Source organism: Pan paniscus, chromosome 12, assembly GCF_029289425.2.
Source record: "Pan paniscus chromosome 12, NHGRI_mPanPan1-v2.0_pri, whole genome shotgun sequence".
In the NCBI taxonomy this organism is placed as follows: domain Eukaryota; kingdom Metazoa; phylum Chordata; class Mammalia; order Primates; family Hominidae; genus Pan; species Pan paniscus.
The window spans coordinates 79,211,729-79,231,173 of record NC_073261.2 but is presented as its reverse complement, the minus strand read 5'-3'; the positions used below and the strand labels follow the sequence as shown (position 1 = coordinate 79,231,173).

Here is a 19,445-nt window from a genome sequence, read left to right as displayed (position 1 = left end):
TGATGGTGGCCCCCAAAAGGTGACTACACTAAGCCAGCCCCCATAGATCCCCATCTTTTCGGCCTTCCTCTTCAATCTCTCCTTAGTTACACCCCTTATTTTGTTCCTCTTATTTTCTGTGCTTCTCTCCCTCTTTTCTCACTTTTCCAGTCCTTTTCTCCTTCCTTTCCCACCTTCACTATTTCTGCCACCCATCTCCATATGCTTCCCCACACGAGAAAAAATTATCTAGACTATACCAAGCAGAAACCAATGCCATATTTTATTTTCAAAATTATTAGACTTCAACAGTTAAATGACTCAGATGCAGAGCAACCATTGGGTAAATTGTAATTTTTTTATTGGAAAACAAATATACAACTTGGAATGGATTTTGAGGCAAATTGTGCCATAAGCAGATTTTAAGTGGCTAAACAAAGTTTAAAAAGCAAGTAACAATAAAAGAAAATGTTTCTGGTACAGGACCAGCAGTACAAAAAAATAGTGTACGAGTACCTGGATAATACACCCGTTTTGCAATAGTGCAACTTTTAAGTACATATTGTTGACTGTCCATAGTCCACGCAGAGTTACAACTCCACACTTCAACAACAACATGCTGACAGTTCCTAAAGAAAACTACTTTAAAAAAGGCATAACCCAGATGTTCCCTCATTTGACCAACTCCATCTAAGTTTAGATGTGCAGAAGGGCTTAGATATATCCAGAGTAAGCCACATGCAACATGTTACTTGATCAATTTTCTAAAATAAGGTTTTAGGACAATGACAGTAAGATAAGGGAAGAAAACATGGAGGAATGAAGTCCTAATTACTATACATGCATATTTTTTTTGACAGTAGGGAGAAACCTTTTACAGATAAGTTACAAACAAAGAAAAGGCAAATAAACAATTTTGTACAAGAAATTTAACACATTCTGTACAAGGTCTTCACTTTGCTGTCATCATTTGTACAAACTCTGAAAAAGAAGAAGTACACAAAAAATGAGTCAATAGCAAAAGACCAAAAAAAAAAAAAAAATCACATTTACTCAATTACTGAGTACTCTTTCCATTCCTCTCTTTCCTCAGAATTACCATTAAGTACAGATGGAAGCTAGTTTATTGCCCAGGCTGGAACTTCATTAACCATAACTATTCAGGTTTATTAGTAAGAGCCAAATTAACGCTTTAGATAGGCCAATATAAAAAAGAGCATTCTTGGCTCTATCTTAGTTTAGACTTGAATTTTAAGTCTGCTGGATTACAAGACAATATTGTAAATTCAATGCTATGGGCTAGGTTTAATTTTTATAGCATTACATTTTATGCTCTTTTCTAAGTTAAGTAGTTACATCATGAAAAAAATACAAAGTTTTACTCAAAATCCTTCAGTTTCTAAATGCCTTGCTTCCTGATATGGCCATCTTAAAGTTAATAGATACGATACTTTTGAAGCACATGTAAACTTCAGTTTCAGACTAAAGCCAATTAAAGAAAAAAGATAATACAGTGCAGGGAAAGAAAAGTCACATTAATTTCATTTTAAGAAAGTTGGAATAAGTTTGCTTTCCACATTGTTCCACAATCACACAAACACTGAACAGTGCTTCTCAAACTTTATACATGAATCACTCAAGAATCCTATTAAAATGCTGATTCCAGGTGTAGGGATAGAACCTGATAGTAAATATTTCTAAATTAAGTTCTCAAGTCAGAGCAATGTTACCTAGTCTGCAGACAACACTCTGAATTTTAAGAAGGTTAAATATAAGTAACTGTTTTAGCAACCTAATTTGGGGGGAAGGGTCACTAATTTCGATCAGTTCTCTAACAAAGCACCTCTTATCTTAAAAATCAAAGTGAAGAATGAGGCGTGAGAGTGAAACATTTACCTTCATAGTTTACTTGACCATCACCATCAATATCTGCTTCCCTGATCATTTCATCAACTTCTTCATCTGTTAACTTCTCTCCAAGGTTTGTCATCACATGGCGAAGTTCTGCAGCACTAATATAGCCATTGCCATCCTAGCAAAAAATTTAGTATAGTTTCTGAGTCAAATTATAGACTTGAGAGTTGGAATGGAAATTTATTAAGTTTACTACTAAATTTCACATTGAGGGAAAAACATACTTTAGAAATGCATACAAATCTACACAGTTGACCTACAAATGTCATTAAGAGCCAAGCAAAATGTCCTACATTAAAATCATTATTTCCTAGTCCCAAAGTCAAGTGACACCTCCTTTGACAAGATGAACGCAATACATATATTAGAAAGTCTATACTGAATTCTTAAAAAGCTTTTGCTTGGTAATTAAAATGTTGGTAAATCATCAAAAACAAAAAACAAAAAACAAAAAACCAAAAAAACACAAGTCTTCATAATGAGTCCTGGTATCTTCATTTCATCCTCAAAATTTAACATATCCAGTCCTTGACGTACCTTATCAAACACACGGAATGCTTCTCTAATTTCTTCTTCACTGTCTGTGTCTTTCATTTTTCTTGCCATCATTGTCAGAAATTCAGGGAAGTCAATTGTGCCATTACCTGAAATGGTTTAGTGGAAACATCAAAGATTTAGTGGAAACATATAAGCAAACAGCAAAGGTTTAGTGGAAACATCTAAGTATCACTTCTTCAACCCCTCCCACCCCCCAAAATTGAAGACTTACCATCAGCATCTACTTCATTAATCATGTCCTGTAACTCTGCTTCTGTGGGATTCTGCCCAAGAGATCTCATTACAGTTCCCAATTCCTTTGTTGTTATAGTTCCATCACCATCTTTGTCAAATAGTGAAAAAGCTTCTTTGAATTCTGTTTGAAAGAAAGACCACAATCCAAATACACAGATTAATAATAAAATGTAACCTAAATGAAACGTATTAACTCTTAAAGCCTACTCAGTGGTGGGATCGTGCCAGTGAATAGCCACTGCACTTCAGCCTGGCCAAACTGTAAGACCCCACGTCTCAGAAAAACCCAAAAACTTTTAACGGAAAAATACCAATGGAGGTAGCAATTGAAATGTGACTTTGACTCCTAAAGATTAACCAATCTTTATGATACCTTATGATAATATTTCAAATATATCTTTGACCAATCATACCACTGTACTTTCATGCTGACCTAAGTAAAATTATCCTAGGTTTACAGAGGAAAAGAACCAAATCCCCAAATGACTGGCTCCTCTGTCACTGAAGCTGCTCTGTGGAACATAATTCAAAATTACAGACCTAACCTACACTCACAAAACAAAAATAAGACTATTGGTACCCAAATATGTATTTCTACAGAGTAATTAAACTGTTTCTGTATACTGTGTTTAGAGTTAGCGACTATGTCTAAATCAATCACCTACTAAATTAAAACAGGCTACTTTCCCTTTCTAGTAAGGCAGGAGAAGGGACTATATAAAGAGTCTATAACAATGGGCTGATCAAGATATGAATGTCCAGTTTTAGCTAAATGCATGTCACTGAGAACAAAGATCATTTTGAGCTTTCTTTGGAATATTAAAACCCCAACCTTATATAGTGAAACTGATTATTCCTTAACATCTTGTTGTGATAGTATGTTCCTTCTTGCTGTTGTTTTTTTTTGAGATGGACTTTCGCTCTTGTTGTCCAGGCTGGAGTGCAATGGTGCAATCTCAGCCCACCACAACCTCCTCCTCCCAGGATCAAGCAATTCTCCTGCCTCAGCCTCCCGAGTAGCTGGAATTACAGGCATGCACCACCACGCCCAGCTAATTTTCTATTTTTAGTAGAGATGGGGTTTCTCCACGTTGGTCAGGCTGGCCTCGAACTCCCAACCTCAGGTGATCCGCCTGTCTCTGCCTCCCAAAGTGCTGGGATTACAGGGCATGAGCCACTGTGCCCGGCTATATGTTCCTTCTAATACATCACTAGATTACATGGAAACCTCCTGCTGGTGCAACACTCCAGACTACCTGGCTTCATTCACCATTTACAGATAAACTAAAACAAGCCAGGTGCAGTGGCTCACACCTGTAATCCTAGCACTTTGGGAGGCCAAGGTGGGTTCCAGACCAGCTTGAACAACAGGGTGAAACCCCGTCTCTACTAAAACACACACACACACAAGCTGGGTGTGGCGGCGTGTGCCTGTAGTCCCCCGTCTCTACTAAAACACAAACACACACACACACACACACACACAAGTTGGGTGTGGCGGCGTGCGCCTGTAGTCCCCCGTCTCTATTAAAACACAAACACACACACACACACAAGCTGGGTGTGGCGGCGTGCGCCTGTAGTCCCAGCTACTGGGGAGGCTGCAGCAGGAGAACTGCTTGAACCCGAGAGGTGGAGGTTGCAGTGAGCCGAGATCACACCACTGCACTCCAGCTTGGGCAACAGAGTGAGACTTGTCTCAAAAAAAAAAAGAAAGAAACTAAAACAGACTAACTTTGATACTGCAAAGTTATACCAATCAGTAAATAATAAAGCTAGTATTTTCCAAGTAAGTCATTTCCCAGAAAATATTAGACCCTATCAGCAAATGAATACAAAAAGTTTCCAAGTTCATGGGGCCATTAAGCTTTCCCAACATAGCCATACATTTGAAAATCTATGTGACACATGTGTAAGAAATGGTGTACCTTCTTTACGGTCCAAGGCCAATTTATTCCCTGCCTGCTTATCCCTACTCCAATTCGCGTACACCTTCCAGTTTCATTCCATATTACCTCTTCCCTGGACTCAACTATTCTTCCACTAATTTGCCCATTACCACATAAATATCTTCACATCGCTTAGCCTAAAACTAAATTGAAACCTTAGTTATATTTTAAATGCTTGCCCTTATCCCTCCCCAAATTTTGGAAGGCACTACTACTCATACCAATTTCCTCTCTCCAAACAATCCACTATTTTAAAATGACATCCAGCTCCAACTCATCACCTGAAAATGCTGAGTTTACCAATGACCACTAGTCAGTCACCCAATCCATCAAGTATGCTTCAATGTGAAGCCATATGGCATAGAAACTAAAATGAGACTTTGTAACTTGACTACTGGGTTAGAATTTCCTAGCTCTGTTTCTTCTTCTGGCAATGCAATCTGGACAAGCTACTAAACCTTTTCTGCCTCAGCTTCCTCATTTCTGTGAAATGACATAAATGCGCCCAGTAAGTGGGGTGACACAGTATACCATGCCCACAAGGGGTATTCACCTGGTCACCCCCCATAAAAAAATTAGTATGTGTCAAACACTTAGAACTATGTCCAACAAATAAATACTTAATAAATGTCAAGATAAAGACTATCTCATTTTTTTGCAGCATCCAAAACTGCATGGAAAAACTCTCAAAACTTTTCTTGGCCTTCATAACAGTACTTTGATTTTCCTCCTACCATATACTGCCAAAGGCTCTTACTCCTGTCTCTTATGTCTAGATGTGACCAATTTTATCCTTTTTTTTTTTTTCCACTCCTTGGCCACTTCATCTATACCCACTTACAACGAAGATATCTTTAGTCTACCCATCTCGCTCAATAAATATCTTTATTTCTGGCTGTCTACAGGATATAGCTCCCCTGGCTGATGACAAGCAAAATATATGAAAATGAATTCTATACTCCCAGGCAACCCTAAAGGTACTAGCAAAAGCCCAAGAGCCACTTTTAACTCTTTCAGTCTGAAATCTGTCAACAGGTCTCGAATTCTATCATTTAAATACTGCCTGATTTTTCCTCCATCTCTACAACCAGTATTTTGGTTCAAGGCTCCATCGTCCTTTGCCGGGGCTATTACAATTGCCTCCTAACTGCATTCTTTCTTATTTAAATATTACTGGTTTATAGAGGAACTCATCTAATACCAATCAGAAGGTTCGTACCACACTAATTGATTTTATGAAGATAGTATACAGTGCTAACCTAGATCAACCTAAAGACAAAAATAGATCAGGGAGTCTCCACCTACAAATAGCACAATTGATAAAGACATTTCAATTTTACTGTTTTTAAACAGAATGTAGAAATATCTAGAAATACATATATTGGAGTTCAGACACATTGCACCTTTCACCTAATTTAGGTTACAAGAAAATTAAAGGACTTTGAGGTATTTGTTTATATTACATTCTCTGCTATGGGTATCTTTTAACACCACCATTAGGTGCATAAATTCCCAATGTTTCATTAGCAGTAATCACCTTTCTATTACACAATTTAACAAAAAGCTAAATACTGGAAGATGCATAGTGTAAGACTATGTATAACTTTCAAGAAATTTAAAAATCTAATAACACTTAAAATGTTTGCTAGAATAAGTAAAATGCAGAAAATAAAACCGTATCTATGCTAATACCATTTGTTATTCATTCAAGAAAGGAACAAATAACATTTCTGTTAAAGGTCAAGGTTTATTCCAAATTTTTACTTGTATTTTTATACTAAAGAGTAAAAAATACCTGTAAAAACTCAAAATAATAAACCCCAAAGTAAAATTTTAATTCACCTGCCTTTACAGTTTACCTGTACTTCAAAACTAGCATAATCTTTAAGTACAGAAGCATATAATTCTAAACAGTAACTCCCAGGAATGACTTGAAATTAATCCAAGAGTCAAAACCTACACACACAATAAAGAGAACAGGTCCTAAATGCCACAGAACAGCTATCTTCTACATAATTGATAGGTATAAGGAACCTACCAAAATCCATTTTAGCTGACCAAACTGAAACTTTCAGAAAAATCTATTACTCAAGTTTTATTTGTTCATTAGCAACTCCAAGGGCCTTCCCTAATTAGTTTATTACCTAAACATATAATTTTATTAAAATAACGTTTTAAAAATTTTATTAAAATAGGTTATCACAAGACAATTACAAAACAAATCAAATGACTGTTTATTAACTTCTATTTCTTCACAAAATTCTGAACTTAATAATCCCTTAAAGATCATGTACTGGAACTCTTTTGGCGCTTCATGCAGTTGTTGCTATACATTGAGTAATATTAATATTTTTATCAAACAAATTTGGACCTTGAAAATTTAATGAAAGTTTAGGTACAGACTTCTTAAGGAAAAAATACTGTACATTTTTCCTATCAGTCTTCCAAAAGTCAAACAGCAACAACTAATGACATCATGGCAGAGTTATCAACAAAATGAACTTGTTAGTGATGTCATACTAGACTGGAATGCTCTATACGACCAGGTAATATAAAAAATTTTAGGCTGGGCACAGTGGCTCATGCCTGTAATCCCAACGCTTTGGGAGGTCAAGGTAAGCGGATCACCTGACGTCAGCAGTTCAAGACCAGCCTGGCCAACATGGTGAAACCCCATCTCTCCTAAAAATACAAAAACTAGCCGGGTGTGGTGGTGCGCGCCTGTAATCCCAGCTACTTGGGAGACTGAGCCAGGAGAATTGCTTGAAGTTGGACAGCAGAGGTTGCAGTGAGCCAAGATCATGCTACTGCACTCCAGCCTGGGCAAGAGAGTGAAGCTCCGTCTCAAAAAAAAAAAAAAAAAAAAAAAAAAAAAAAAAAAAAAAAAAAAAATTTAGTAACTTCATCTACACAAGGATGTTAGCGGTCACCAACACTTAAAACTAAAAAAAAAAAAAATTTTTTTTCTTTTTTTTTTTTTTTTTTTTTTTTTGAGACAGGGTCTTGCTGTGTTGCCCAGACTGGTCTTGAACTCCTGGGCTCAAGTAATCCCACTGCCTCAGCCTCCCAAAGTGTTGGGATTAGACATGTGCCACCATGCCCAGCCACCAACAATTACAATTTACCAGATTAAAAAATTGCCTTAATCGCAAAGGTAAACACTGAAATATACCAAATTTGGGAGGAAGGGATTTGGAGAGTAGGCAGAAATCTTAGAATAGTAGTGCTCTAGGACTTTTTTGTGTTACACACTCATTGAGAATAAAATTTATTCAAGAAATATTCAATGATTACTATGTGGCAGGTACCGGGCCTACAAAGTAGAACAAAAAGGTCCCTGACCGCACATGATTTTTATTTTAGTAGCATAGAAGTTTTGGTTCCTCTGCCCTAAATCTTAACTGAAACCTGGAGGTCCAAGGAATGGCTTTAAAGAAATCTGTGGTCTAGGAAAAGGTAGGATAAGAAGAGAACCTAAGAACAGATTTTTTTCCCTCTACTCCCATTGGAAACCTAATTTTATGATGAAAGCCAAGAAAAGATAGGATTTAACTTAAAGACAATAAAGAGAACAGGTCCTGAATGTCACAGTTTTGATGAACTACAAGTATTCTTTATAAGAATTCTACCAGGCCAGGCATGGTGGCTCACACCTGTAATCCCAGCACTTTAGGAGGCTGAGGCGAGTGGATCACCTGAGGTTGCGAGTTTGAGACCAGCCTGACCAACATGGAGAAACTCCATCTCTACTAAAAATACAAAAATAGCCAGGTGGTGCATGCCTCTAATCCCAGCTACTCGGGAGACTGAAGCAGAACAGCTTGAACCCGGGAGACGGAGGTTGCGCCATTGCACTCCAGCCTGGGCAACAAGAGTGAAACTGTCTCAAAATAAATCAAAAAATAAAAATGCTATCAATCACTGAAGAGGGATCCTCTTATATTCAATAGACACAAACTTTTTTTTTTTTTTTTTTTTGAGACAAAGTCTCGCTCTGTTGCCCAGGCTGGAGTGCAGTGGCACGATCTTGCCTCACTGCAACCTCTGCCTCCCAAGTTCAAGTGATTCTCCTGCGTCAGCCTCCTGAGTAGCTGGGATTACAGGCGCACGCCACCATGCCTGGCTAATTTTTGTATTTTTAGGAGAGATGGGGTTTCACCACGTTGGCCAGGCTGGTCATGAACTCCTGACCTCAAGTGATCCGCCTCGGCCTCCCAAAGTGCTGGAATTACAGGCGTGAGCCACTGCGCCCGGCCAACAAACTTTCTTTTTAAAGAGTTGTGTTTAAGAGAGCAGACCATCAACTATGCAATGGCACATTGAGTAACGTTTTCTACCCTAAAGTGAACATGCTGTACTGCATACAGTAGGTGCCTGTACCTGACTGGGAATATTAAGAAATGTATTAGAGAAGGTCAGAGTTTAAGAGTGAAAGTATTAGACAGCCTGAGACAGTTTGGGAGGGAGACAGTATATTTATAAAAAAACTACTTCAGAAAAACACTTTGATGATACATTTACTTTGTAGAGATGGGGTCTCACTATGTTGCCCAGGCTGGTCTCAAACTCCTGGGCTCAAGTGATCCTGCTGCCTCAGCCTCCCAAAGTGATAAGATTACCAGCCATCAGGCCCAGTCTATTTTTTTTGAGGAGACATGAGATCAAATAGGTGATACCTTTAAAACAGTGTAACTCAACAACAACAAAAATTATTCCCAAAACTGTTTGCTTTTTGTTCATAACATTCAATACACGTAATTTACCAACCTCAGAAAGTAAAAACTAAGTTTAAGTCAAATTACACAATAAGTAAAAATAAAACCTGCTTAAATTTGTCTTTAATACTAATAGCTTTCTACCTACAGTCCTATCAAATAGTATTTGAGATGACTAGTGTAATTCTGGTATCCCCCAAATTTCTATATGCTTATGGAAGTGGGGAGCTTGCTTTAAATGCGCTATATAGTTCCAACTGGGCTTCTCAGTTTTCTCCAGCGTAAGAAAAAGTGCTCAAGTGCTTTTGAGCTCTTATCAAACCCTTCCTGCTTACTGTGAAAACTGTGGCAAATAAACTGATTGGTGCTCATGCTAATAAAAGTGTCTAATGAAAACAAAGGAATAGTTTGCAAAGCATTTCAACACTACAATTCAAAAAAAAAAAAAAACTCCAGCAAGGGGGGAAAAAAAAGTTTCCCCAACATTGACATTAACCGGCCATCTCAAAGTACAAGGATAAATCAAAAGTATTAATGTTCTATGGCATGGCATAAAGAGAACATGACATCAGGTTTTATGTAATAATTTTGCATACTTCCATAGCAAACTAAAAGGGACAAGATTTAAGCAGCTTCATTTCAACAGCTGTCACTGCTTTTTAAGAGAAAAATCTACATTGCTACAGTGACATTTATAGAATAGAATGCCAACTTCTTAAATTTTTTCACTTGAGAAATGGTTATTCCCTGATTGATTATACATGCAATTCTTAGGTTAAAATGTTAGCTAATTTTAACTAGGGTAAATTCAATTGTTCCTTTTCTGATTCTCCATTTCAAGTTGCCTTAGTTACTTCTTGGCCTCCTTTTCTAGCGTGTTAGCTAGCCCAGAATTCCTGTTTTATACTAAGGTAGTCTTCAGAAAACAAAACAAAGACCACCACTACACCACAAGGCTCCAAAGTATATCCACGCAAACTAAAATACATGTCTTTAATTACAATTAGCCCTGCACATCTTCCATCGGCAAGTTTACAATCCCACTTGCCAAAGCAGGTTGAATTACTGTATTATATTATACCCATATGTTAGTATCCATGACATATACCAAAGTCAATTATTTCATACAAGTCTCTTATTCTGACGTTGGCTATTCAATTTATAATAACAATCTAATGGGTACAATCTAGCTGAGTATTTCTCACCTGCAATCTGCTCTTCAGTCAGTTGGTCAGCCTACAAAGAGATCAAAGAGGAAGGTTAGTGACTTGAGAGTATGTAGATTAGCAGTTACAGAAACAAGTTTAAAACCTTTCAAGGGTTACCATGTACTGTTTCATTTAGTTCCAGCAACAAACACATCTGGATGGAAAATGCACCCATCTAGTTTCTCTTATCTTCAAAGCTAAGCTGTCTTAACTCCGAGTTTAAGATATACAAATACTTCAGAATATTTTTGAAAGTATACTTTAGAATCCAATAGAAACATTGCTTCCTTTTTCAACGTTAGAATAGCTAAACTTAAGCTCACTTCTATTCCAGATATAAATCACCAGAAATTCCCACTGAATCAAAATGCTTCAGGCTCACAAAATGAAAATTACTCCCACAAATGGTTAAACACATTGTTTTGAAATTAAAGTGATTTAAAAAAAAAAAAGGCACAAGCTTTTATTCCTTCTCACCCAGCAGGCAAAATGCAAAGAATCCAGAGCTCTGAACTACAATACTATAATATTTACCAAATGTTTGAAAGTTCAGCCATCCATTTTCTCTTGGCTTTTAAAATCCCAAAGTAAGCCCAAGGCTTGTGATGTTTTTTTAATAGCACTTGGTTTTCTTCAGAAAATATTTTCTGCCATTTGCTAAAACCCATTATAAATTTTATCCTTATTCAATCTTAATAATAACCTTACAATGGTATTATCCCCTATCTTACAGATAAGGAATGAGGCTAGGGTTAAGTGGGAGTGGGGCACACAAAATTAGTAGAACCAAGATAAAGCACTAAGGTGTCAGACATACCCAGTAACTTTTAGCTTTTAATTCAGAGCACCGTAATATATAAAGATGATTGCAAAATATCCAGACTCCTTGTTGTATTCTTTGAACACGCACTTTCTTTCACTGCTTATTAGTATATACATCCATGAAGCAACTGCTTATGGGGTATTGAGAAGCACAGACAAGAAATAGCCTCCTATCTAAAATCCCTACCAACATGGGAGTCAAGTATACAATGATTAATCCATTCATTTATTTGTAGGTAAAAGAAAAATAAACATTGCCTGGCTTCATTCTTTTTAAATGAACACACCCCTGGGAAAAGTAACACCTTAATGTGGAACACATTTTCTCTAGGGCACAACATGAGAAAATTCGGGAAGGAATCCAGAAAGTAGTTTATTTTCCCTGCTCAACAATTTTTATTTGACCACGATGTAAATCAAATTCAATTAAAAAAAAAAAAAAAAGCTGGTAACGTAAAATTGAAGAGCCAATAATTAAGTTCAAATACAGAGTTTGTAAAATAAAAAATGTATCCACTTTTATCCCTAAAGTCCAAATCCTCCCCCAACAAATATTTGGTGTGAAGTCAGTCACAGATTGTTTACCCAAGGAATAAGGTTTAAAATCCAGTAAATCTGAGTTATTTACTTTGTATTAATAGAAGCTACGTTACTTCAGTTTATTGCATTTTGCAGGACTTCCACCATTTCTGAAAGGAAGGGCAACCTGGCATGCATGGCGTGGGGGGAAAGCATCAAGTTCTGAGTCACAGGCCAGTATCCCAGCTCTGCCATTTAATAGCTGTGTGACCTTGGACGTGGTACTCCTCCTCTCAGTCAACTTCATTTGTAGCACAAGAACAACAATACTTACCTTGCAGGGTTGTTGTGCAAAGTGAGATGCTATGTACAAAGCTAACCTAAAGAGTTAAATGGTAACCATTATTTCATATAAATTAACTAAACAAAGAACCTACAATGTTAAATATCAACCTGACTAGCTCAATTTCCACACAGAATGTAGACATGCATGGCATTTATTAAGCCCTTTATGGTAAGCTTACTCTATTCAATGTTAACTTTGTTTAAGCTGAGAAAATTTATGCAAACTAAATCCACAAGGTGCAACCCAGCGACAGATGCAGCTGACATCACTTTAAGGCTAAAAAAAAAAGCTGAGCTAAATGTGTGGCCGACACTGCAGCCTGTGTGAAAGTTGAAGGATCCCGTACTCTGTACAGGAAGGGAGACAGGTTCGTTCTCTCTACATGGGGGGGGGGGGGGGGGGATGGGATTTTGGGAAGGCTACTATATATGAAACATGAGTAGCCTTAGGAAGAAACGAGGATGTTAGCTATTAAGGAACCACTGTCCAATTTTGCTTGGAAAGTCAAAATTTAGGGACCTCATACCATCTTGTCTAACTCCCTACCTCCAAGCAAATGCAATCTTGGAAGAGATCACAAAAATGAGCTTCAAGGAATGAATTAAGCACCCAAGAGACCAAATTACTCACATAACCTGAAAGCTCTCAATTTTGCTTGGAAGGTTGAGAAGCTTTTTGTATTACTTATCCAGAGTTCAGGTTTTAGAATAAACTTTTACCAGCAATATCCAGATTAAAGCCTACTATAAATCAAGAAGACTTCCTAGCACTAACTTTCCCAACTGCTACAAAGGCGAATAAATTTGGTTCTTCCTTGTTTCCAGGGAGTGCCATTTTCTTAGAAGAACCAGAAGAATTATACTTTTGGGAAAACTCAAGCTCATTTACATGTATGTTTATCTCAGTAAAGTGAAGAATAATTCACTAGAGAGATGACTTCTTCTTACTCCCTTATTTCTGTAGCTATTGATATAATTCTTCCCACTGCTCTTGCCACTCCAGAGAAAGTTCCTAGGCATTAGTATACTCTCAGGTTCCTCCCTAGACCTCCTGTACTAGAATGTTCATTTTGGAGAACCATAGGTGATCTGTCAACACTAAGAAGCACGACCCTGTATTACATTAGTGACCTGAAGTGAATACATTATGTACCTATCAAACATTTCCTACATGCCATTCAAAAGTATGCATGAATACTGTTGGAGTTTATCTAGTGAAAGGTGGTCTTCTTATCTGAATAAATGTGTGAGCCCATAGGCTTGAAATGGAACGCAAACTGCTATCCTTCATCCATTCCTGTCTGTTCATTCCCATCAGGTGCTACTTTGATACAACAAAGGATTCCTATATGAAGTTTTTTCTACAATTATGGAAGCCAGGATATTTGTTTTACCTGTATCAAAAGCAATCTAAATTATTTCATTAGGGTAAAAAGACACCTAATTCTGAAGAATAGTACTTACATAGCATCTCTCACCAAAAGATCACTGGAACAAAATGGCTTCATAAAAATTAGGGCTATTACTAAAGGCCTAAATTCTAGCTGAAGCTAGAGGTTTCTATATGTTAAAAGAGCCAAATCCTTTGATCTTCTCAGCCTAACAGAAACAGGCGTTGGCACTTATAAGAACAATTATTTAGACTCAAGTGACGAAAATTTTCTACCTTTTTACATCTTTTACTTACCTAATCACCCTGGACTCAAAGTCCTCTTGAAGCAATCCCGTTTTCAATGAGCATATGTTGATTACATGTAAACTCGAGTTACATGAGCAATCTTACTTTACTTCCATATAAAATTTTTTATACTTTAACTTGGGGTCCTAATTTTTTTACTTTTTGAGAGACAGGGTCTCACTCTGTTGCCCAGGGAGTGCAGTGGTGTGATCATAGCTCACTACAGTCTCCAACTCCCGGGCCCAAGATGATCCTCCTGCCTCAGCCCATTGACTAGCCAGGACTACACGCACAGGCCATTATGTCCGGCTAATTTTTTTAAAATTGGATTCCTAATGTAAAATCTCAGTCCTCTAATTATGAAGTTATCTGAAGGCAATTTTCAAATTTACTGTATCTGTCACAAATAATGGTATCTGTCAATTTTTATTAAGATTTTTTTTTTCGACTTTGTCTCTTATAGTAAGAGCTGTCAATTTAACAGAAAACCCCCAAAGCACCAGTGATACAAACAGTAACTACAAAAGCTTAACACTGGGCAAGGGACCACAAATGCGTAGATACCAACTCTACCAAGAAAAAATCTATTCGAATTACTGATTCAATTATCAAAACTGATTGAAGAAAACTTTACCCTTCATTTATTAAAAAAAAAAAAGCTTACTCCACAACTTGTACTGTTTATTACATATGCCTGTAACTACATCTTTAAGAAAGCAAATGTAACCAGCACATTCAAATTCAGAATAACATTTGAAGTATCAAGATGAAGCAAATACATCAAACGTCAATGAACGCTAGTTTTATTTAAGGTGAAATCCTCTCCCCACACCCATACAGGCTGGAGGTTTCAGTTGGCAAGGATCCCTAACTCCTGTTTAAGATGTCACCTTGCCTCCTGGACACACCCATCGCTGTAACCACTTGGCAGGAGGAACCACAAAGTAAGTATCACAGATCATCGCCCTCATTAGGTGTTTTTTTTTTTTTTTTTTTTTCAGGAAAGAACATGATCTCCCAGTCTGAGGTGACCGGAAAATGCTTTTAAAAATTCCCTGCTCCTCCCCCGCATACACTCTTCCATCACAGTATTTGACAGACAAACATCATACAAACGAAGTGTACGTCAAGACGACCTGGCAACTTCTACACGGAATTTAGGGATCGTTTTCAAAGCAGCAGAAGGGGAGCAATGTTTTTATGTGGTCGTGGTTCTTGAACATTAGGACTGCACGCTGTTTTCAAGCATAGAATAGGGACAGGGGCTCTTCAAAGGCATCCATCCAATTGTTACAAGACCGACTTTCAGAAGGCAGTCACTCCGGAGCCTGCTTCCCTCCGGCGGTGAACAAGAAACGCCTTGTAGAACCCTAGCTGGAGCCGAACACTTTCCCTAACGAGATGTATATTGCGAGGATGCGCCCCTGACTTCGGGGGTAAAACTAATTTCTTTCAACGACAGACACTTTAAAAAGCAATTTTTTTTAAAGCATCCGGCCTGGGTGGTGGAAGACGCCCCAGGGCCCAGATGGAGAAGGAAGATTAGGGTTGCCAGAGGGGGATGGGAAACCGTCGAGGCCCCCCTCCCCCGCCCATCCCCGCCCACGGCCCCGCAGCGCCACGGAGATCTCCGCAGTCCTGCAGGTGCCAGCACAGCAGCTGGAGCTCGAGCGGGGCCGAGCGGGGCGGCGGCTCCGGGTCCCGCGAGGCGCTCGCCCGCCCCGCCCCCACCGGCCGCTCCCTGCGCCGCGCGGGCTCGGCCCACACAGCGCGCCGCCCGCCCGCCCGCCCGCGCGCCCCCTGGATCCCGGCACGCGGAGGACGCGGGCTAACTGCGACGCCGGCGCTCGCCCCAGGGCCCCGCGCGCTCCTCCCGCCCCCTGGGCGCATGGCGGCCGCAAGCGGACAAAGGCGCTTCCTGGCGCCCGCACTAACCGTCGGTCGGGTGGATTGAATTCGGCCCCTGCTTGACCTTTCCAGACGCCCGACAGAAGTGTCTCTGCGCTCTCTCTCTCCCTTCCTTCACTTTCTCTCCTTCCCGTGCACTGGGCTGTCCCTCATCCCGGACCCATCCTCCTCCAGCCAAGCCCCCGAGGAGCTTCACCACCTCGGGAACTGTGCGTCCGGCCCTCAACTCACTAGAGGAAGCCCCCCTGACGAGAATGGGGGTGGGGGAGCACCTGCGACACAACCGTCGCGGGCATCCCTGGCCTCTTTCGCGCCATCCCTCTGGCAGAAACCACTCCTTGAAGGTGTAAGGGAGGCGAGTTTCCTTTCTTTAGTCAGTTCGCTCCAGTCTCTTCCCCCCACAGGCCCAGCGCCGGCAGCTCAGCGATGCACTCACCATGCTGCAAGCGCTACCGGTTTCCGAGACGCGACCACACAACCACTCAGCTCGCTCTCTCCACTCGGACTAATTCGCCTCCTCCGCCCCCAGCGCCTCATAAACACCTCCCTCCGCCAGATCCCTCCGCCGCATGCAGATAACGGAACATCGCAAACGAGTCCCGGCCAACCCCCTCCCCTCAAACTCTTCTCGGGACCCCTTTCTTCACAGTTATTTGGTCGATGAGGCAAGAGATCAAGGAAAGTGGGCGAACGGATGACGTAAGTGGGTTTCATTTCCAGCGAGCCGTTAAAAGGCCGGTGGAGCGGCCCCTGAGGGGCGCTACTTTGCGGCGCGGAGGAGCATCGTGGCGGCGATGCGTTCCCGATGGTCGTTGAGCCGGCCTCTGATTGGCTGGTTTGTACCTGCAATGCGTCACCCGGACTCGCAGCCGCCGCCGCCGCCGCCGCCGCCGCCGAGACGCGGTGCGGCTTCTGCCGTTGCTGCTCGGGCCGCGCTGTCCTGGCAACTGCGCCAGGCGGCAGAGTCGCCTGCCTTGCGCTTGTCTGGAGAACCTTCCTCTTCCACGTATCCTTCCCTGCCACACTCACCCACTTTCCCGCCCCTTATTGAGGGGTAGACGAAAACACCTTAAGCCGATAAAGAATGAAGCTGAAAGATTCCGATAAACGCGTACCCTGAACTCAGCTTTTTAACCTAGTGTTTGGGCCTCATGGAAGCCGCACGTTCTTCATTTCACGCCCTCACAAAACCCATGTAAATCTGGACACGGGCAAATGTAGCTGTTCAGCTGACAGGCTAATCTCAAAGGGTATTTCGTTTATACTTCCTCTTCGCGTTCTTTGCCAGGGGTAATTTACCAGAAAAGAAAAGTAACTCAAAAGTCACAGTATCCGAGCTTCAGTGGGATTAGTCTCTCGAAATGGCCCCTTGTTATCGTGGGGTTAAAGGGTTCTGGATTGGACAGAGCTGGGCATGAGTTAGTTGGGTCCCTCTCTCAGATGCAAGACCTTGGGTGAGTCATTTAATTTTTAGCCTCACTTGTAAAATACAGGCAATAAGACCTATCTCGAAAGAATATTGAGGAAATTAGAATTATGCAAAGATTAGAATTAATGTAAAGTGTTAAAGTACCTGGCACAGGGTAGGACTCCAACAATTGGTCACTATAATATGCCTTCCCCTTCATAGGAAATTTGCCCTTTTGGATTTCTAACTCCACAGATTTAAATGAATATTTTAAAAGCCACATAAAAACTAACTGCTTGGTCCCTTCCAAAATAAACAAAGGCGTACATACCTGAAAAATTTAACAGGTGGATAGTGAACACCTACTGTGTAAACTCGGTTTGATTATAATTGTAACTATAGAAGGGCTTACGAGATGCAGAGGTGAGGACCTTAGTCCTCTATAAGAGGTTCCAAAAAGGGTTCCTAGAGAAGATAACTCCTAAATTGTCTAATGTTATAAAATGGGCTAGGAAAAAGCAGGGAGGAAAGAAGGGAGCAAGTTCTGGGTGAAGTAAGTAACAGCAAAGGCCCGGAGGTGTGTAATTGCGTGGTATGATGGAGGAGTTGCAAGGGGATAGGCATTACTAAAGCCCAAAGTAGACAGCCAGCCCCGTTAGGCAGAGAGGACGCTGGGAAATTAAAGAGGAATAAGGTTTAAATCTCAAAAGGCAGTTCCTTAAGAAGATTGTTGGTAGAATCCAGCTCAGAAAAAAAAAAAAAAAAAAAAAATCATCACAGGCCATATCAAGGTCTGAGAATTTTCCAGTAAAAAGCACAAGCATGTAGACCCTTAAAACCCAGTGAACAGCATTTTTTGCAAGCCAAGGTGAAATCTTGCCTACTGAAGACAGCTCCCTAGAGAACATTGCCCTGCCCAGCAAGACCATTTCTGATGCTAACAGCTACCTGCATCCACTTGGAAGGCTTCAGTGGAATTTAACCTCCTTTAGCCAAGTTAGACATTTTCTCACACCATCAAAAATCTTTTCTTTGCCAGGCGAGAGGTGGGTCCTCTTTCTTTCAGTCATGCAAACCAGGCATTAAATGCTCTTCCAATTAGCATTGGCAACCCTGTGACCTTCTTTTCAGATGAATGACCAGTCAGTGCAAACTCAGGACCCTGTGCTTCTATTGTCCTCGCTAATGTGGTGACGTAATGATGGTGGGGGGAAAGGAGATTTAATTAACTTTATCCTGTGAATGGAATACCATTGAGACAGAATGTTACTTAAAAGCGGACACCTCTGCTTCAGAATCTGAGCTGAAAACGGAGCCCTAAGGCCTCCGTTTCATTACTCTGCATTCTGGTAGTTTCCAGGTCTTTCCAAGGTATTCCTCAGAAATTTGTCTCTGATTACTCCTCAAATCGTCAGATGGAAGAGCCATCAATGATCTTTTCTTTCAACTTAGTCACTAAAAATACTCTCTTTACACAGTACCCCATTAGTATGCAGTGATTTTACTGCATGAAATTTTTAATGATGGGAAATTGAATGACAAAATGAATAATCACCTCCTCTAGAAAATGAGTTTTTAAAAAGATTGATGTCTAGCATATAACAAGTGCATCGTTAAGTCTGAAATACAGGTGCGTGCTCAGAGATGTATGTATCCATCTCTGGAGTTTAAAGGCTCCAGGAGCTTTTAAACAAATATTTAGGTGTGAAATATGTTTGTTACAACAGATACATAAAAGTCCTCCCAGGTTTCTTAGGTTGAATTTCCGTAAAGCCTCTCTTGCAGAACTTTCCTTGCTGACCTTTCTTAGAAGAGAAAGAAAATGAGAAAAAAGTCAAGAGTTACATTTAAAGCCATTGTGGTTTATGTGTATTTGAGACTGTTTCAAGTCAATTTATTTATAGAGCATTTGTCTTCCACAACATGACATACAGTGCTGCCTGACTTTGGCAATTGCCACTGAGAAGGTTGGTGATGACCAACATGTCAAGGCCAAGAAGGTGGTTGTCTTTGAATTTTCCTGTCCTGACTGGTAAAACCTTACAGCTCTCTGCCTTTGCCCATGTTGGGAAAGTGAGAATGTACTTCCTCTCCACACCTCTTCCTCAATTTGCAGGTCAGAGATAACACAAGCCCTATCCTTTGACACTTCCTTCCCATAGCTTCCCTCCTCCAGCCATCTGTGCTGATGACCAAGGTGAAGGGCAA

At 40.2% G+C, this 19,445-nt stretch overlaps 1 protein-coding gene across 2 annotated transcripts; it reads right to left on the bottom strand.

The window, feature by feature from the left end:
* Positions 1–318: 318 nt before the first annotated feature.
* Positions 319–19,245, bottom strand: CALM2 (calmodulin 2). 2 transcript variants are annotated; one of them, XM_014343809.3, is made up of 7 exons: positions 16,266–16,381; positions 12,233–12,278; positions 10,555–10,585; positions 2,663–2,806; positions 2,431–2,537; positions 1,876–2,011; positions 319–960 (listed from the first exon to the last, which is right to left on the bottom strand). In XM_014343809.3, exons 1-7 carry the CDS (start codon positions 16,364–16,366, stop codon positions 932–934), a joined length of 594 nt encoding a protein of 197 aa, XP_014199295.1. In that variant the 5' UTR covers positions 16,367–16,381; the 3' UTR covers positions 319–931. The 2 variants fall into 2 exon arrangements, with proteins under 2 accessions (XP_014199295.1, XP_008974499.1); XM_008976251.4 differs by lacking the exon at positions 12,233–12,278 and having other exon boundaries at positions 16,266–19,245.
* Between the last annotated feature and the right edge of the window lie 200 nt (positions 19,246–19,445).

Excerpts from the sequence above, each read along its gene's own strand:
- CALM2 (XM_014343809.3), bottom strand. The coding sequence starts at position 16,366 with ATGAGGCGCTGGGGGCGGAGGAGGCGAATTAGTCCGAGTGGAGAGAGC. Across the intron at positions 2,012-2,430 it reads CATTCCGTGTGTTTGATAAG|GATGGCAATGGCTATATTAG; the intron begins GTACGTCAAGGA and ends ATTTTTTGCTAG. Across the intron at positions 961-1,875 it reads TGGTCAAGTAAACTATGAAG|AGTTTGTACAAATGATGACA; the intron begins GTAAATGTTTCA and ends CTTCTTTTTCAG.